The sequence below is a fragment of the Hippocampus guttulatus genome, chromosome 4 (genome assembly GCF_054856545.1).
Source record: "Hippocampus guttulatus isolate MCC_2025c chromosome 4, RoL_Hgut_1.0, whole genome shotgun sequence".
NCBI lineage: Eukaryota > Metazoa > Chordata > Actinopteri > Syngnathiformes > Syngnathidae > Hippocampus > Hippocampus guttulatus.
In genome coordinates, this window is record NC_141264.1 from 24,221,399 (window position 1) to 24,239,051 (window position 17,653).

At 46.1% G+C, this 17,653-nt stretch overlaps 1 protein-coding gene and 1 long non-coding RNA gene across 3 annotated transcripts in view; one reads left to right on the forward strand and one right to left on the reverse strand.

Annotated features, from left to right (window-relative positions):
* Nucleotides 1–17,653, forward strand: part of kcnq1.2 (potassium voltage-gated channel, KQT-like subfamily, member 1.2) — a 137,303-nt gene that overhangs the window by 19,966 nt on the left and 99,684 nt on the right. Inside the window, exons 11-15 of one of the 2 annotated variants that reach the window (XM_086109380.1) lie at nt 1,468–1,636; nt 1,922–1,948; nt 2,668–2,721; nt 3,004–3,121; nt 4,830–4,898. In XM_086109380.1, the coding sequence (XP_085965506.1) occupies nt 1,468–1,636; nt 1,922–1,948; nt 2,668–2,721; nt 3,004–3,121; nt 4,830–4,898 (437 nt within the window). The remainder of the gene's footprint in view (nt 1–1,467; nt 1,637–1,921; nt 1,949–2,667; nt 2,722–3,003; nt 3,122–4,829; nt 4,899–17,653) is intronic. The other variant, XM_086109381.1, reaches the window with a different exon arrangement.
* On the reverse strand, nt 1,527–11,852 carry LOC147206844 (uncharacterized). Its single transcript, XR_015100722.1, has 5 exons — nt 11,498–11,852; nt 10,680–10,796; nt 7,251–7,394; nt 1,811–1,927; nt 1,527–1,668 (listed from the first exon to the last, which is right to left on the reverse strand). It is a non-coding gene; the product is annotated as an uncharacterized LOC147206844 (long non-coding RNA).

A 17,653-nucleotide genomic window follows, 5' to 3' on the forward strand; every position in this document is an offset into this window, starting at 1 on the left:
GCTAGCGTCGTTCCTTCACCTTCCGCATCAATATTAGCTGCGTTGCACCTCGGGCCGAGCAGCATGAAAGGGCAAGTGAAGTTCCCACAAACACACGCCGTCCCCCTCCACCAGGATGACTCGATGCCTTTGTCTGGTGCGCACAAAGACTCAGTCAGTTGAGATGATGTCACCGCCGCCTTTCTCATGGGAGTAAACTTTTGTCCAGCAGAACAACAACAAAACAATCTTTGTGTAGCATTGAACCCGCACCTAAAAAGGCGGCGGGGGTGGGATGGAGGGGGGGAGCTGCTTCCGCTCTTTTCTGTCGCCGCATGTGACACCTTTTGTCTCTCTTCCATATTTGCCATCCCCGCTCGCCCTCATCTTCCCTCTTTGCATAATTGGTTTATCACTCTCTTCTTCTCGGCATATTCCCGCCATCCTTTCATTCCGATGACATTCTCCACCTCCGGCATCAGTGACTCCTTTTAATAGCTCATTTCAACCTCGTTTGCTTTTCGGACTGCACCGCTTGCCGCTAAATGATTGAGCTCGTGTGTGGGTGGCGTTGGTGTCGGTTAGGCACCGCTTTGTTCTTGGAACTCCGCTGGCGTCCGTGGAAAGTCACTGAGTCACGCACCGGCCCTCACACAAACTGAGTGGGATCTTGTGCAAAATAATGGGGGGAATTAGTTGAAAGCTGACATTTCTGTAGGGTATGACCATTTATACAGGGTGTCCCCCCCTGCACCAAATTATTTGAAATATGAATATCTGAGTGACGACAATGTAAAAGTTAATTTGGATGCATGTTGACACTTCAGTTGTGGCTTGAGATACAAGTGACCTTGAGATACAAGCCGCCAATCCGCCGTCAACTCAACGCGTTTCATAACACGCAGCAGTTGGGCGGATGGGAAATGCTACGAAAACGAGGCTACTTGTTTGTTTTCATGACTAGTTAACTTGTACTGTCAAACTAAACATCACCCAAAGAGAAGGGCGCGTTTTCTATTTTCAACTTAGCTTCATGCTAAAAAACTAGCTTCATGCTAACAAGCAATTGAAAACACCATGGATGGACGAATGGGTAGCATTGGTGTTGCAAGATGGTAACCCTTTAAGCAATGGATATTTGAACATAAACGGTGGAGCAACACATGTCGACAGATAGTCAAAATACACACACACACACAGGCATGCACTGTTTATTCTCTGTTAAGAATGAATAATATAAGTGACCGTCTCCATGTACTGTATATCCGTATGGCTGTTTGTACTGCCGCCAGATAGCCAAAGCACGAATGCCAGACGGAGCAGCACAGTGTCCATAGATGTAAAGCAGTGTGGCAACAAATGTTTAATGCGTGATGTGGGGTCATCTGAATTTATTATTATTTTTTGTTATTTGTAATATTTCGTGTTCACGGAAGTTAGAGATGAAGTGTATCTCTTCCCAACTGCTTTGTTTGCTGTGTGCTTCAGAAAAAGGTCCCCAAGAGGAGGCGGAAGTCGATGCGAGGTCACGGCTCCATGGGCGTGGCGTCGGGGCTGGCCGTATCCATCCCCCAAATCACCTACGATCACATTGACGACTCCGTGGAGAAGAAGGACGTCTCCTTCTTCGTGGAGGAGCCCAGTAGCACAGTGGAAGGTACCGCTTGCCATCTGCTCGGTTACGAAGCTCTGCGTCCCCATTTTAATGGGGGGGGGGAGACATTGTGCGCAATTAATGGATGGCAAAAAAAAATAACATCTATTGATTGATTTTAAATCTATGATGTGTTCAGGCATAACCACATAAAAGCGGCTATGTTTATCATCTCACCCGGGTCCTCAACTCATGTATCTCAAGGTCACTTGTATCATGTTGCAGAAACAGTAATTGCATCGGTCACGTGGGCTCCTGAAAGACTTTCCTCTCTCTCTCTCTCCACAGGAATCACTAGGATGTTCAGACAAACAGGTGAGTTTGCTTAACTTGACTGGTACGTTGATGCTAACACGTTCGTTGGCCGTTAAAAGCCGAATGTAAAGGAAAACCCCCCCCAAACAAACCGTATTTTCTGCACTATAAGATGCTTGGGAGTATAAGGCACACCTTCAATGAATGGCCGATTTTAAAACTGTTTTCATATATAGGGTGCGACACATTATATAAGGCGCTTAGAATAGAAGCTACAATAATGGCTGAGGTTGCGTTATGCATCCACTAGATGGAGCTATGCTAAAGGGAATAACGTACAATACAGCTTTATGGGTATAGCGCGTTCACAACCGCTGCAGCTGTAACAAAGGGCTTTCGTGAACATTTAAAATACTACATCCAAGAAATCAAAATATTGATCATATATTAGTCGCATCGGATTATAAAGCGCGCTGTCGGCTTATGAGAAAATGGAATGCTTTTAGGTGTGCCTTATAAGTGCGGGAAATACGGTAAATGGTTTTTTTTTTTGTTTTTTTTTTGCACCCTTCTACTGTGCCTTGCCAGCACAGGTCGGCTATCGTGATCACTATATTCACAAACTGCTCATTGTCTGGCGGTCATGACACCATGAATGGAAAAAAAAATGCTGATGAAAATCCAGAATCTTGGGCACTGTTTTGCACTGAATGTCAAATAGGTGTGTTCAACCCTTCGTCTATTTCTTTTTATTGTCTTTTGCATCAAATGGCACCCAGGCCCTCGTCATCATTCTTGGTCGTCTTTCACTCTGAGCTGTCCTTCCTCTCCAGGTATCTTTCACTGTTGTTTTCTGTCTTTGTATTTTCATCAAGCAAAAAAAACAAAACAAAACCAAAAACCATTTTGTGCGTTGTCAAAATAAAGTCAGATACCTTAAAAAAAACAACAACAAACAATTCATAATTTATTCCTCCCAAGGCCAAGCCAACAGACTTTGCCAACTCCGTCATTTTAACAATCCGGGCTAAGCTTGTGAATAGCTAACAATGTGTTCTGTTTGAACAAGACCAAAAGCTATCCCGACCTAAATGTTTTTTTTTTTTAATTTCTAGTGAAGATGACCCACGGCAACAGCATGTCCATCGACATCACTCGCGCTAGCAGCCTGACTGACGACCTGGACTGCATGTGGGAAGATATTCCCCTCTCTGTGATGACGGACAACTCTCAGTAAGTCACTCCAAACACACTTTTGATTGCCCCACTTTCCAGTCGTCATTACTCCACTTTTAATCTGATACTGGGAATGCCCGTGACGTCCTCGTTTAGGCACTTTTTATCTGTAGAGGGTCCCTGGCATGTGTTTGTCTGTCTCTCGGTTTAACTAGCTATCTGGCTAGCTTGCTAGCGATCTTATCCATCAAGATAATTCATCGTTTTGCTTTATCCTTACTTGTCTGAGCTACCAAATACTGTATACATGTCTTTGTAACAACTCTTGAAATGAAGACGAGATTGAATTTCTATTTGATTGAAAAAGTCAATAACGCTTTAAAAGAAGAAAGAATCCACAAATAGTCTCCACATGCACCAGCGAAAAGTCGGAGACAACAAATCGGCAACGTTAGAATAGTTCCACTACGTACTCTTTATTTGATCAACATGAACCTAATGCGACTTCCCACAATATTACATAAAGTAAATGACACTGATGAGAGTTTGATGGTACCTCAGACGCTCATGAAATTAGTGAACCCCAACCACCGCGCTTTCAACAGGTGTGCCTTGGGATGTTACCAAATTTCACAGAATTAACACCAACATTTACATTTATTTTACTACAAAGACAGACCAGTGACGTATAGTGACAAGCAGAACAATTAAATGTGCTTCCACTAGATGGCAGTAGATACGCTTAACCTGTTCATCAACCTGTTGCCATATTACGGAATCATTTTGTGGGTAAATGCAGACATTTTGTGACGCACTTCTTTGGTGCTCTGCCCTGATATTTCAACTTTTTAACTATAAAACATGCGCCTCGACTCAAATAAGTTTGGGGAAACACTGCATTCCCGGCAGATGACGGTTCTTTCTTTGGCTGCCACACTGAGCTGTCAAAATGCTGGGGGCCACCAAAAACTCTTCCTATTTCCCCCTAAGTCATCTGTCCGAATGATAGCTGAAGCAAATTTGCAATAAAGGGATGTGTTGTGGAACATTTGGCAAGCTTCCGTCAAGCAAAAAGTTGCGGTAACGGGTAACGGGGCAGTGACCCGACAGATCCAGTAGATGGCGGTACGGTGAAAGAAAAGTTATTGCTTTTGCTGTCATCTTCTTGCTGTTTTGTAACATGCACTACTGCCACCGTTAGGGCTGGAGTGGAATCTGTCAGGTTGTGATTTTTCAAGCATTTCAATCAGGGGTGGGCATTCGAATACATCACTGTTTCCAGGTTGTTGTTTTTTTCAATGGAAAAAGAAATTCTCTTGTCTCCCAGGGGAAAAAAATCAATACAAGTTGAAGATAGCTTAGTGTCCGAGTGAGGTCCTTTTGAATTGTCTTGTGGAGTACATTCTGTCGGTGCTCGCTGAGCTAAATTTGACTTTTGCGAAGCTGGTAGAGAAATGAGATCAAATGGATACAATTTTCGAAGGTATCCAATTGTTTAAATCATCTGCTGTACAGATTTTGAACAGTGTTGCTGCACCATTGGTTGCTTTTTGGGGGCTGTACACTCTTTGCCTTAGTTTTATATTTATTTTGTTACATAAAGGTCACATTTGGTCCCAACTATAGCTTCATTCACTAAGTCTCATTATTAACATTACACGACCCCCAGACCACCTCCACGACCACCCAAACAAAAAAGACCACTGCTGAACTGCTTCGAGAGGGGAGTTCTGAGCGTCAGAATGCATGTTGTTTCTCTTTGCAGTCTTTTGACTTGCCCGTTTGTGGCATCGGTCCAGGACTCTTTCTCCACACACCACTTGAATTCCACAAGGTACTGTACTGGCTCTCATGCTATTCTTCTTCTCCTTTTCTTGACCACTCTGCCTCTTCCTTCCTTCCTTCCTTCCTTCTTTTCTTCCCTCCACCTTCCACTCTTGCCCATCTTCCATCTAAGACGATCCTATGGGAACGTTTTGAAATATTGTGAATGGACATCACGTAAAACGAAAGCTATTCTTGTGTTGTTTGGAATATTTCTAGTCCCAGGAGCAGTTATTTGTGTAAAAAAAAAAAAAAGAAGAAAAAAGTGTTATTCAGTTCAGCACCATTTCCACCAATCACCTCTGTTACATTTTGCTACAGTGCATGTTTTATTCCGTTTGGCCTGTTTACGCAAGGTGCCAAATGAACCAAACCGTTTTTGTCAGATTATTGATTGAATGGTTGGCATGGCATCATAACATAAAAAAAATATAGCAACAACAATAGCAATTCAGGGAATATATGATGCCAACACAGCTTCATTTTCATAAATTTTAATGCTGTCCAAATGTTAATTTATTTCACGAGTACAATTTAAACGAATACCATCTTTAATAAAGTCCTTGAACACATTGGAAAATACTTTTTTAAAGGCCATTTCCTTCCTTAAATATACTTTTAATTTAATTTAACAGCTTAAGGTAATGATGAATATATAATTTTTTTTGTTGTTGTTGTTGGTTGAAAGGTGTCATCCTTAAACTTTGAAGTCACATTTTTGAATGGAACAACAAACTGCCATTGACGACTTAACACGTCAATCACCTTTTATTAGCGGGTACTGGTGAGAGAGGGTACGCTCCTGCTTCACTGTAAATTTCAAGTTTGGAAACAACTTTACTGATGCACAGTCACCAGTAGATGGCAGCGTGCACCATTTTACATCTGAAATCAGCCCCATTTGTCAGTTTGTGCCCACTGGGAGAAACGGCTGCACTTTGTGAAAACTGTCTTATTATGAAAGGATGGAAAAAGGCAGGATAAAGCCTTTTTCTGGGGGGGGGGGGGGGGTGTTAACACAAAATTTATTAATATATATAAAAACAGGAGCCCACAGCATTTAGCGCTATGCGCACATTGTCTTCCCAGTAAAATGTCCTTGGCTTCAAAAAGTTTCCGAACCCCCCCGCCTGACTGAACCAAGCCATACCGAAAACGTGGCACCTCCATTGTGACATGATTTGCGGATGCGTGCGAGCCTTCTGGCCCCCGCACGTTTCAAGTGGGTGTTCGGAGACAGTGCGCGCTTGTGTGCCGTGCAGTGCCGGCGCGCTCGTAAGTCAGCTTTTATAGCCCGGCTCAGACCAGATCCGTGCGGCGCACTCCTAAAACAGCTGCCCTGGTGTGTCACGCCATCCAGGATAGCGCTGTCGTTTTGGACTCCGTATGTGGATCTCCACCCTGAACCGCCCAAGGGCGCGTCTCCTACTGATCACGCACGCCAAGTTTTTCCTTCGGCGACTCCACCGCTGTAGTTGGAGAGCCCCACTGTTTGTTTGGATTTGTTGCAGAGGACCGATACTTTGCGGCTGTGTAGGAGGAGTGTTTTTTTTTCTTTTCTTCATTTCCTTTATATGTGTGAGAAGCGTCAGCATCGTCATCACCGGGCCTCTGATGAGGAAGTGGTGCATGGTAGCATATGCGTGTGATCCTCCCTCTCGAAAATCTTGCACAAAGCTTGAAAGACTCTTTTGCCACCACCAAGGCAGGGTGTGTGTATGTGTGTGTGTGTGTGTGTGTGTGTCTGTCTGTTTCTCGTGTGTGGGTGTCAAAAGGATTACGCAGATCTCAAGCAAAGATAGCCAGTTTGGCCTTGTGACTCTTGTTTTTTTTTTTTTTTTTCCTAGTACGACTACTACTGCAAAGCCATTGTGGTTTAATTTTCATGTATTTTTGGGCTGTTGAAACACGCAAATCACGATTTTTATTCCCCAACCATTTTTGAAAAAATATATATACATATATACAATAAAAACATATTTTCGTTTTTATTTCTCTTTTTAAAACACAATTATCATGTTTAATTTTGTTACAATATTTATATTTGAACTTTTCTTTTTCTTCTTATCATTATTATCAATATTAAGTTGGTTTATTTATTTTTCTACCGTCAATTATCTCACAGATTTTTATTTATTCATTTTTTTGCGTGGGGTGGAGGCACTTGAAATGAGCCCATGACATTTACAGGACAATTTTTCGACTCTTACCTAGGGTTTGGAAGCTCATACAGGCTGTTCCAAATGTATTTATTTATTCTAATGAATTTACCGATTTCAAGTCTACATGTGTTGGACAGTTGGTGGAGTTTTTCCCAAATTGTGTGTCTTAACGAGTGAGTTGCTCGGCCTCGGTCACAAACCTAAACCCTCTTCTTCCATGTCTTCACTCAAACCCTTTTGTGGCACTGTCCTCCCGTGACCTGGGGTGGTCAGTCCTCCTTCCTCCTTCCTCCTCCTCCTCCTCGTCTTCGTCCTCAGACCTGTAAAAGCCTGCAGCGGCCCACCTGCAGGCAGCTCTTAATTAGTTTCCCCTCTCCCGAGCTGGCCGGAGATAAATAATGAAAAGGCACCGCCGCAGCGCCACGGGAGGGACTGGAGGCCAGAGACGCATGCATCACGGGCCCCCGGCCTCTTTAAAGCGGGGGGCCCCACTCTCTGCCGAGCAACTGGCACCTTTTGTGCGGCCGTTGCTGTGAACAAATTGACTTTTTGTCCGCGTTGCCTCTGTATGCTTGTCTTGTACACTGTACCGTGCTAGCCACAGCACGGCGGGGGCGGTGCCAGCATACGGCGTTCCGTCCGGCGGGGAGGGGGGGGGGGGGGACACAATGTGTGCGGCGAGGGTCCTTTCAAACCGTGCGCGTTGTCTCCTTTTGACAAACATTTGGGACGGGACAAGCATCTCTGTTCAACGATAGCTATACCTGCTACGTGTTTGGGCTTCCACTACCGGATTAACCCCAAAAAGTTCATTTATTTCATCAAATTTCCCAAATGAATTCAAAATAAATAATAGTAGTGGAGCCGGTGATCAAGGAAGATGAATCAATTGGATAGTGCTGGACAGGGAAGATTTCAAGGAGTACCCATTTCTAAAAGCACAGCGGGGCAACCAAGCCGCCATTTTCTCACATGTAGGCTGTGTAGAAAAGGTTTTGTTGCCTTGTCATTTTGCAAAACATAATAGCTAACCGCAGAGGTGCAGGGTTCGATTCTGGCGCTGGCCTCCCTGTGTGGAGTTTGGAATGTTCTCCCCAGGCCTGCGTGGGTTTTCTCCGGGTACTCCGGTTTCCTCCCACATTCCTAAAACATGCACGGCAGGTTCACGGAACACTCTAAATTGTCCCAAGATGTGATTGTGAGCGCGGATGCTTATTCTTCTCTGTGTGCCCTGCGATCGGCTGGCAACCGGTTCAGGGTGTCCCCCGCCTACTGCCCCAAGACAGCTGGGATAGGCTCCAGCATCCCCCCTGCCACCCTTGTGAGGATGAAGCGGATCGGAAAGTGGATGGATGGCTGGATGGATAAGAGCTAACCTGCTAGCTAACATCATCACGCAGTCCATGTCAGTGTCAAAGGTGCGCATCTGTACCATTAATCCGGCGCACCGAAAAAGTCAGTTTAGTCATCGGGTCCCTCAATGAGCACGTGGCAAAGTTGTCTTCTGCCATCGAGAAGTGCGGCGACATGATGTAAAGGGTCTTTCCTCTAACAGTACTTTGACAATTTGTGACTTCTTGGAAAAATAAAAGAACTTTGCCGCCACATGTAAGGTGCATTGAATGGCAGGTCATGACGCTGACAAAATGAAAATGAATGCCCACCTTAACTTTCTACTTGGAAGAGTCCCAACTTGAACATAGATGCTGGCCTGTCCCTGTGAGGTGGCCCCTACCCCCACCCCCCGACCCCGCCCCTCTCTGATCTGACATTAGCGCCGACACCTGGATAAATACACTTCTTCTCCATCTTCTCGCCTGCCCTCCCCGTGGATGAAAAGTGCAGTGTGCAGCAGCACCTGAGTGGCCTGTTTGTACAGGCCCACGGCTGAAGGCTTCCTCCGCACCGCTTTTGGCTCGCCTTTCGTACTCGCAGGATTTCACACCATTTGATGTGGTTGGTGAGGGCTGGGGGGGGGGGGGGGTCTCGATGTGAGTACAAGGAGGAGGAGGGTTTATTCAGGTGTGGCGACCGGTGCCGCCGCCGCCGCCGCCTCCACCCGACCTCAGATGTTGCGTCCATCGGCGGCCAGGTGCCGGCGCTCCGTCAGAAAGCCCCCTCTGTTGTTCCGGCCCCTGGAGATGAATGGACGGCCTAGTCGACAGAGCTCGTCTGTGGCGGCCCTCCCCTTGCAAATATCCAAATGGGGATAGAAAACATGTTGGCTCGTTAACCTGCCCGAGAGGAGGTCAAACTTAGAAGAAAGACAATTGGGGAAGCCAGCAATTTTTAGAATCTGGAAAAATAGGATTCTTGTTGCGAGAATCCGCTGAAACTTGAACCAAAGTCAGTTGACAAGAAGCCTGGATGGAGTTAACCATTAGGAAAAGCGAAATTCTTGTGATGGATTTTATTCCCATCCCCGCATTGTAGACCGTCACCGATACCGTGGAGGAGAGTGAAGAATGAACAAGGTTTGGATATGAAGGGTTGGGGGGGGAGAAGTCGTAAACAAAACAATGGAAAAATAAATAAATGCATCAATTACATCGTTTGCTGATGTGCCCTCGAACAGTGAAAAATAAGATCAGATTCTATTGGGAATTTCTATTCTTATATGACATTAAATAACATTTAAAAAACCTGTTTTCAACAAATATATCACGATGCAAAATCTTTCCAAGCAACAAATGGAAGGTGCGTTGCACGTACACATGAAAGTAGAAATGAATTCATCTGTAAAACAACAAATTGGAACATGATATCTTTCCAATCTATCGGTCTGTATTTATATTTTATCCATCCATCCATTTTCAGAACCGCTTGATCCTCACTAGGGTCGCGGGGGGTGCTGGAGCCTATCCCAGCCGTCTTCGGGCAGTAGGCGGGGGACACCCTGAATCAGTTGCCAGCCAATCGCAGGGCACACAGAGACGAACAACCATTCACGCCCACACTCACACCTAGGGACAATTTAGAGCGTTCAATCAGCCTGCCATGCATGTTTTTGGAATGTGGGAGGAAACCGGAGCACCCGGAGAAAACCCACGCAGGCCTGGGGAGAACATGCAAACTCCACACAGGGAGGCCGGAGCTGGAATCGAACCCGGTACCTCTGCACTGTGAAGCCGACGTGCCAACCACTGGACTACCGGGCCGCCCTATTTATATTTTATGATTGTTTAAAAAAAGAAAAAGAAGAAGTAATTGCAGTTTGGTTTCCGCCATTTTTCTTACATGCTTACATGTAGATTGGTTGATTGGCTGATTATAAGACACGACAATAAATAGATTTTAATCCATATTCTTTCATGCAATTAGCACGGTATCAAGTCAAATCGCTATTCAGCTAGTCAGTATTTTCTTTTTAAAACACATAAAAAAAGCTTGTTTTTCAAATGTGTTATCTTTTTGGAATATTCTAAAACACACCAATGTGCTTATTTTAATTAGTATTTTTATTTTGTTCAGCAGAACTACTGGGGAAAACGTGCAAGCAAGCATGCTTATGTCTTAGTTCTTATGTCTTATAGTTTTTTTTTTTTGTTTTTTTTTTTGGTCCGAGTTTTGCACATTTAGTGGGAGTTGAAACAATCAGGATCCAGTGCCCGGTGGCACATCTACCTCACCGTTGGATTCTCGCCTCCCTGTTGCAGGGGTTGGCTTTCTCTCCCCGAACCAACGCAGAATGCAACCCGCCTCTTTCACCAACGTCAGCCGGGACAGGCTCCAACTCACGTGTGACCCTAATGAGAACAAGCACGAGAGAATATGGACGCGTGGTTGAAGAGTGGAGGATGGGCACTTCCTTTTCGGACCAGCAGGATGCGCTGTTGCAACATCACTTCTCTACCTCCGAGCTCCTCACGTAACTATTTTGTTTTGTACCCCCCCCCCCCCCCTCCCACACCGCCCTTTAAGTCAAGATGCCATCATATCTGCTCTCATTTCCACCCAGAGCAAGAAGCGTAGGTCAAGTGTAGTGTTTAGATGAAGTGGAAATGTCCTTGTCGAGGTTTTGATTTTAATCCCCCCCCCCCACGCCTGTATTTTGGTGTCCAAAGTCAGGCGTGTCTCGGCGCCGAGTCCATCTCACACCGCAACCATTACCAGGCGACGTGGCCCCTGCTCATTGTCATATTTCTAGCCCACTTTTCCATCCTGCCGTGCGTGCGGAGGAAGCAGGAAAAAAGAAAATAATCAAGGCAAACCGCACTTTTGCCTCTCTATCAAAGCTGTGTTTTTCTTTGAGCGTTTCACTGATCTTTGTGGCGGAGCGTCGAACAAAAAAGTTGCGGTCGCTCCCAAACACCCCGGCGAACAGGAACACGATATGTTTTCTTTTGAATCGGCAGCAGTCTCGCACGGAGGAAAACGTGCGCGGCCGGTCCAAATGTATGTGCATAATCTTTTTGTGCCCTTTTGTGTATGATTTAGTCTCTCTCACCTTGGGTCAGGCCACAGCACACATTCTGGCGGTCTTCGTTTTCAGGAAATGCTGTGTTGGGAACTGAGCCTCTGGAGCACGTGCGTTTGTGCGTGTGTGTGTGTTTTAAGCCTCTGCTTACGGGAAGAATACCTGCAGTCGGGGATGTGTGGATGGATGACGTGATGCGATGCCTGCTTTGTTATTGTCCTCTGGGCAAGTGTGTGTGTGTGTGTGTGTCTGTGTGTGTGTGTGTGTGTGTGTGTGTGTGTGTGTGCACAGGCCTTTTCCAGTGCTTACTGTGTATCGACTAGACAGCAAACACACATTACTGTTGTTGGAAATACAGCAGAGTAGAATACGCCCAAATTGTGTTAAGAAGCAGCCCGCCGGAATGATCATATCACACTGCCTGAAAAAAAAAAAATCCCCAAATTTTGCTTCACTGATTGAGAATCATCAGGGAATGCGATTGCTCCGAACGAACATCATATATATGAATGGATTCTCTCGATACAGATGTGAATACCCCCCCCCCCCCCCCCCCCCATGTCAACAATAATGTGTTTTGGCAACTGTACTGTACCATTTGGTAAATTTGCTCAATTTAATTTTGTCGGTCAATTTTTAATTTCCTGCCCCAAACGACAGGAACGCTCTCCGACAAACATTAGACCTCGCTTTGTAACTTTCCATTCTCCGCCACCGAATGTCATGTTTTTCACACGGAACCGTTTATGTCTCCTGTCATTTTCTCTACCTCTTATGCTTCCAATTTTGAGTTCAGATATGTTTGAAAAGTGCCTTTGAATCATTTTAAATGTGTTCCAAGTATGTTTGAGGACTAAAACTGTATTTCCAAACCGTCGTATGGTGCTACATGCTAAAACTAGTACTTTTCTGCCGATATAAAAAAAGACAAATCATTGTGGTTTTGTAAATGTTAAAAGACCACCCAGCCTTACTTTTATTTTAGCTGTTGAGTAACTTCTTAATCCCCTCTGTCATTCCATTTTGACTGGATTAGGTTCATGCACAAGGCCCCTACTCATGTCAGCGGATTGCTTATGACAGGCCCTTATGCAGACACCTTGACTGCCACGAGCAATTACTTAAAATACGCAAGGGAGGGCCGCAGTCGGGCTGACCCGTGAGGGGGGTTTAGTGGTCGAGAGACAGGGGGCCAAGAGGCACTTTGGTCGTGAGTAGGGTTAAATGGGGGAAAGAGAAACAGCCCACTGCTAATTCTTGGGCATGTAACCCCCCCCCCCCCAAGAAAAAAGGAAATGAAAAGAAAATGCTGTTTTGTTTTCCCTCCGAAGCAACACTTGGAACCAATCTTGAGTTGAGCGGGTGAATGATTGTTGACAATTTAAATCACGGAATGACAAACTGACGATTGGTATGTCGATCTGGACGTGGTTGTGGTGTTGAATTTTGCATGCCAGCGCACTAGGGGGCAGAGTAACCTACTCTTCAGTTCACTTATGTTGATTGCTATTAAGAGAAGTCGACTTTAAAGGGCCACAAAATAGTTTTGCCATTCAAAAACTCTCGGAACACCAAAGTGTCCCAAACTTCAGCGTTGGAAAATAATTCTTACTGTATGACGTGAGTTATTCCGTTTTGTGTGTTGTGGATTTTTAAGACAAATTTAGCGGCCCCTTGTACTCACCGGTGAGTCACCGAACTGCACTTCTCGGACACCTCCCGCTTCGCTTGGGGTGTGTGCAGAACCTGACAGGCCTGCAGTCTCTCTCTTTCCCGCTCTCCATCTTCGGGTTCTGCTTTATTTCACTATAAATCGGCGGTGGAGTGTTGCGGGGGGTGGGGGGTGGTGATGAGTGGGCACAACGGGTGCAAAGAGTTCATTGGGTTGTTGATGTTGATATACGATGTGCTCTCCCTCAACAAGCGAGCTCATTTCGACTGTAAGATCAGACTTGTGTTCAACCGCTCGTGTGTCTACCTTTGTGTGAACATTTTCTGCTATTGTGCTGCTTTTGAAAGAGTCTTCATTTGGGAATGTTGATCATTTGTGAAAAACCCCCTGTTGTGAAAAATTTCTTGCTGCAAACATGATTTCGTTGTAGAGGAGTTTCACTGTATATCTCTTGCAAAACGATTCTTGGCAAAGTTGACCATGTGTCTGATGGCAGGTGTAGCCCAAGAATTGCATTTCTGGGCGGGAGCAAATAAAACGTGTTGACGGTCTGCATTTCTGTGCGGCGGAGTGCAGCTTTTGCACTTCTTCTCCATGCGCTTTGGCTCCTGAATCCCTCTTGCCTCGCCTCCCGTTGACACGTCAGGCCAAAAACAAAACAAAACACGTTTGTGCGCCAGCTGAGCTGTTGCACATGTGTAGGGTGTGTGTCAGATCAAATTAGGCCCCTCCCCTCTGACAAAAGGGCCTTTTTACTGCAGGTGGATGAGGGGTGGGAGGAGCACCGTTGTAGTGGAGGGGGCTCAAGAAGCCAACCAGCCTGTCAGGAAGTTAATCAGTCAAGCTGCCAGTCAGACAGCACAAATACCAGAAACAGAGTGTCATGTTTTGGTTTGTGACCAACAGGTGGCACTGTCGGGCTCTCCCTGCAGCTGCACACCTGTTGGTCGTTTTATCAAAAGACTCCCGCCCGACCACTCATTGTCGGGTCATTGATTGTTTCGTTGCTGCTGTCATGTTTCGGTTATTGATAGTTTTTGCTTTAGTCATGGTTTTGGATTGCTACTTTGGATTCTTTTTGTTTTCAGGACTTTGTTTTGTTGAGGATTTAGTTTTCTCTGTGTTTTAATACAATTTGTCAAGTACACCCTGCTCCTCCCTCTTGCCAGCTTTTTGGGGTCCACCACCACCTCACAACGTGACACAGGGGATGAGTTGGACACATTGTTCCCCCCGTTGCTCGAACAGAATGCCCATAGAAAGTATCCGTGGGTATCTTCATGAAAATATCCCACCATCGCCATCGTCATCATCCTTATCCACATCCCGGACACTGATAGAGTGACACCCTCCGGTCGAACTGCAATCTCACCGGTCACGGCTCGGATGTTCTCCGGACAGCGGTTGGCCGTCTTTATGGAAAATGCAATCCATGCATGTTTTTACCAGTCGCCCTTGATCGCACGTTAACCCTCGATGAGTGACGCGAGGGGGACGAACTAGCTCTGAGAGTGTCCTGAAGCATCAGACTGGTACATTTGAAAAAGCCGAGTGAGTCAAGTCACGCTTGCCCCCTGAAGCAGCACCAGTCGTGTAGGCACGTATTGCTCACAGCCGCCTCTTGGGTGTCGCGGAAACCATCGCGCAGCTGCCGCAAGTGCAGTCTGACTTCTTGTGTTTAATCCATCTCATTGTTTGGATTCATAGAATAGGGACCCGCTCTGCCTCGGGAACTAATTCCGTCTGGGTATTCTATTTAATTTGCCACAGTGGGCTTTAAGTTTTTCTAAAGGCGGGCTGCGCCCTTTACCCCCCCTCCAAGATCACCCTTTTAAGATTATGAACCCCCTTATCTTCTCCATCGCCATCCGAGAGGAGCAAGAAGGTGCAGGAGAGCGGTTCTCTCAAGGAAGCAGAGCAGTGACTGGTCGCAAAAACTGCCTCGAAACAACGTGCGTGTTTGCACAAAGCGGATCGCACTGAGCCGAAGGGAATCGACTGACGTCACATGCGCGGCATTCAGAAGAACAGGAGAGCTTAGAATCCTAAAAAAAATGTGAATTGTTTCATCCAAAACAATGCTGCTGAAATGGGGGGCGGGGCTTGGGAGGAGGGGGAGGCGGCCGAGGGGGGCTGATTGGTCAGTTGATTGCGTGGCTGAACGCTGATAATCCACAGTCGCAAATCTCATGCGTTTAGTCAAATTATTCCAGGCCCTTAAATCTCCCATTGTGGCCGTTGGCGGGTGTGCTGCTGTCTGAGCCCCCCCCCGCAGGGACAACAATGCCGCCATTCAAGACCGCTCGCCGCTGCTTGATGACCGGCTTCAGGTGCGAAGCAGCTCGCAGAGCCGCTGGCTTATATTAAATGACCTTCGAGGTGACCTCCATCGCTATGGAGGCTGGAAAGGGGAGGGTGGTGGGAGGGGGGGGCAAGGGAAGAAACAGTAAGTGTTTGTAAGAGAGATTAAATCAAAAGAATGGCAACATCGCATGTCAAATTCAAGGGAGATTGAAAAAGATGCTCGGGTGGCATCAGAGTCATGCAGCTCATTTTGTGTATTCAGAAATAAGACAAAAAAAATTCCCTTTCTGAGTCACTTTTTTGTTGTTGTTGTTGTTCATAGTGACGCCAAAACTTAATTGGGTTTGTTTTAGAGCTGCCTAAAGGTGTTTTGACACATGGGGGGGGGGGCACCAAAACGTCCAAACAAACGCAGAGCGATTACTCATTAGATGTTTGTTTTTTCGCTGTATTTCAATACCGAGGGAATCTGCCGTGAGTCTGAGTTGAGATGACTTTCGGGTTTGCTCAGTTCTGTTTGTTTCAAGGCCAAGGAGGAGTCGTGCCGACGATGTATCCACCTGAGGAAAACGCCACTTCGGATGGCTGAACTGGAAAAAATGTGACTAGCTTACTAGCTGTGATGTTCTAATGGTGAGACAGAGTCATAGGACACAGTATTACAAGTTCAAGGTGCTTCTGACAAAACCAAAACAAATAGCAAGCGACAATAATTCGATTGAAATATAAAAATAGCAAATGGATCTAGCTCAGTGGAACCAGGGACCGGTCCATTCATCGTTCAACAGCCGTGAATTTTGCCTCCTTGTTAGAAACCAGCAAGTTGTGTGAAAAGTACTGAAACATTGAACCGTCGGGCATGTGTGTTTAAACATTCAGCGACATCACGTTCACCCTGAAATATTGAAAGAAACAAAAAAAACGAAAACATTTTTGGCTCCCTCTGAAATGTCACCCAAAAGCTGAAAATCTCGGTCGGACCACGATAACACTTTCCCAATATGCGGTTTTCATCGTACCTTCGAAATGCCTGAACCTGAACATTTCTAACCTTGGATGAGAATTGCATGGCAACGTCGCGGGAGGTTGAGCAGCTTTGATGTGCCTGTGCTGGATGGAGAGGTCCGCGGCATGCCACCCTGCACCGATCTGTCAGTAGCACAGCTGCACCACTCGAATCCTTCCCCTGCCTGCAACCATCATCCCCCCCCCTTTCCCCCCCAGGCCCCCCAGCCAACCCCAAGCTCTCTTCTCGGCCGGCCGGCCTGGTGAACAACTTACTCAAAAGCGTCGACTAGCCGTACCGAGCGCTTGCGCCTAGAAAGGTGAACTGTAGTTCTCCCTTGTGAAGAATCTTGGAGTGACACCTTCAATCCGCGAGCTGCTACATCATGTGTTTTTTTTTTTTTTTTTTTCTTTTTGGAGTGATCGCACGGCTTTATGTCGAGCCAAGAGCAAAATACTTAGCGGACGTCTGCTTTCAACTCTGCGTCCGTGTAAATGCGCCATTGGGATTTTTTTTGGGGGGGGGGGAGTGGGGGGCGCCCACCGTTTCCAAATGGAATCTGTTTTCTCCGCAGCTGCACGGCCGGGTTCAAAAAGACACCCATGCGTTGTAACCCTTCTCCAGTCAACTCAACCTTGGCTCGACTCGCTACCTGGAGCTCAGCGCTGTTACCAAGGCCGAGGCCATTGACACTTAGCCGGCCTGAGCCAAATTTCACATTCGGGTCTCTATTATCGACTCTGCCAGGCGGCTTATGTTTTTTATTACCGTTTGTTTGCGCGAAGACTTACCCAAAAGCCGCGTAACGAGCGTTCACGTGACTTGGCCAACCCGTTCAGTATCAGCATGGATCCAAATAAAAGTGCACATTCTCGAATTTTGACATCTGGATTTTTTTTTTCTATCCTTCCTTGACAACGTAGTGGATTAGGCATGACTCATAGCCTGCTGTTGTATCCTTCCCTGTGCAGTATTATACTCCAGAGTGTCAACTTTGCTGCAGTGGTCTATTTTCTTGCTCCCCTCAGTCTTCTTAAGTATAACTTGTCACGTCAATACAGGAAACCCTCGGTCCGCTTAATGATTGGTTTGTTAGCATATCCTGTTCCGACTGATGGCGTGGTTTTCACAGTTTCCAGTGGTACTATTTTGAAGGTGAAAACCAACAGACCCAAATCCACGCTAAGTCGAGCTGTAGCGGGAC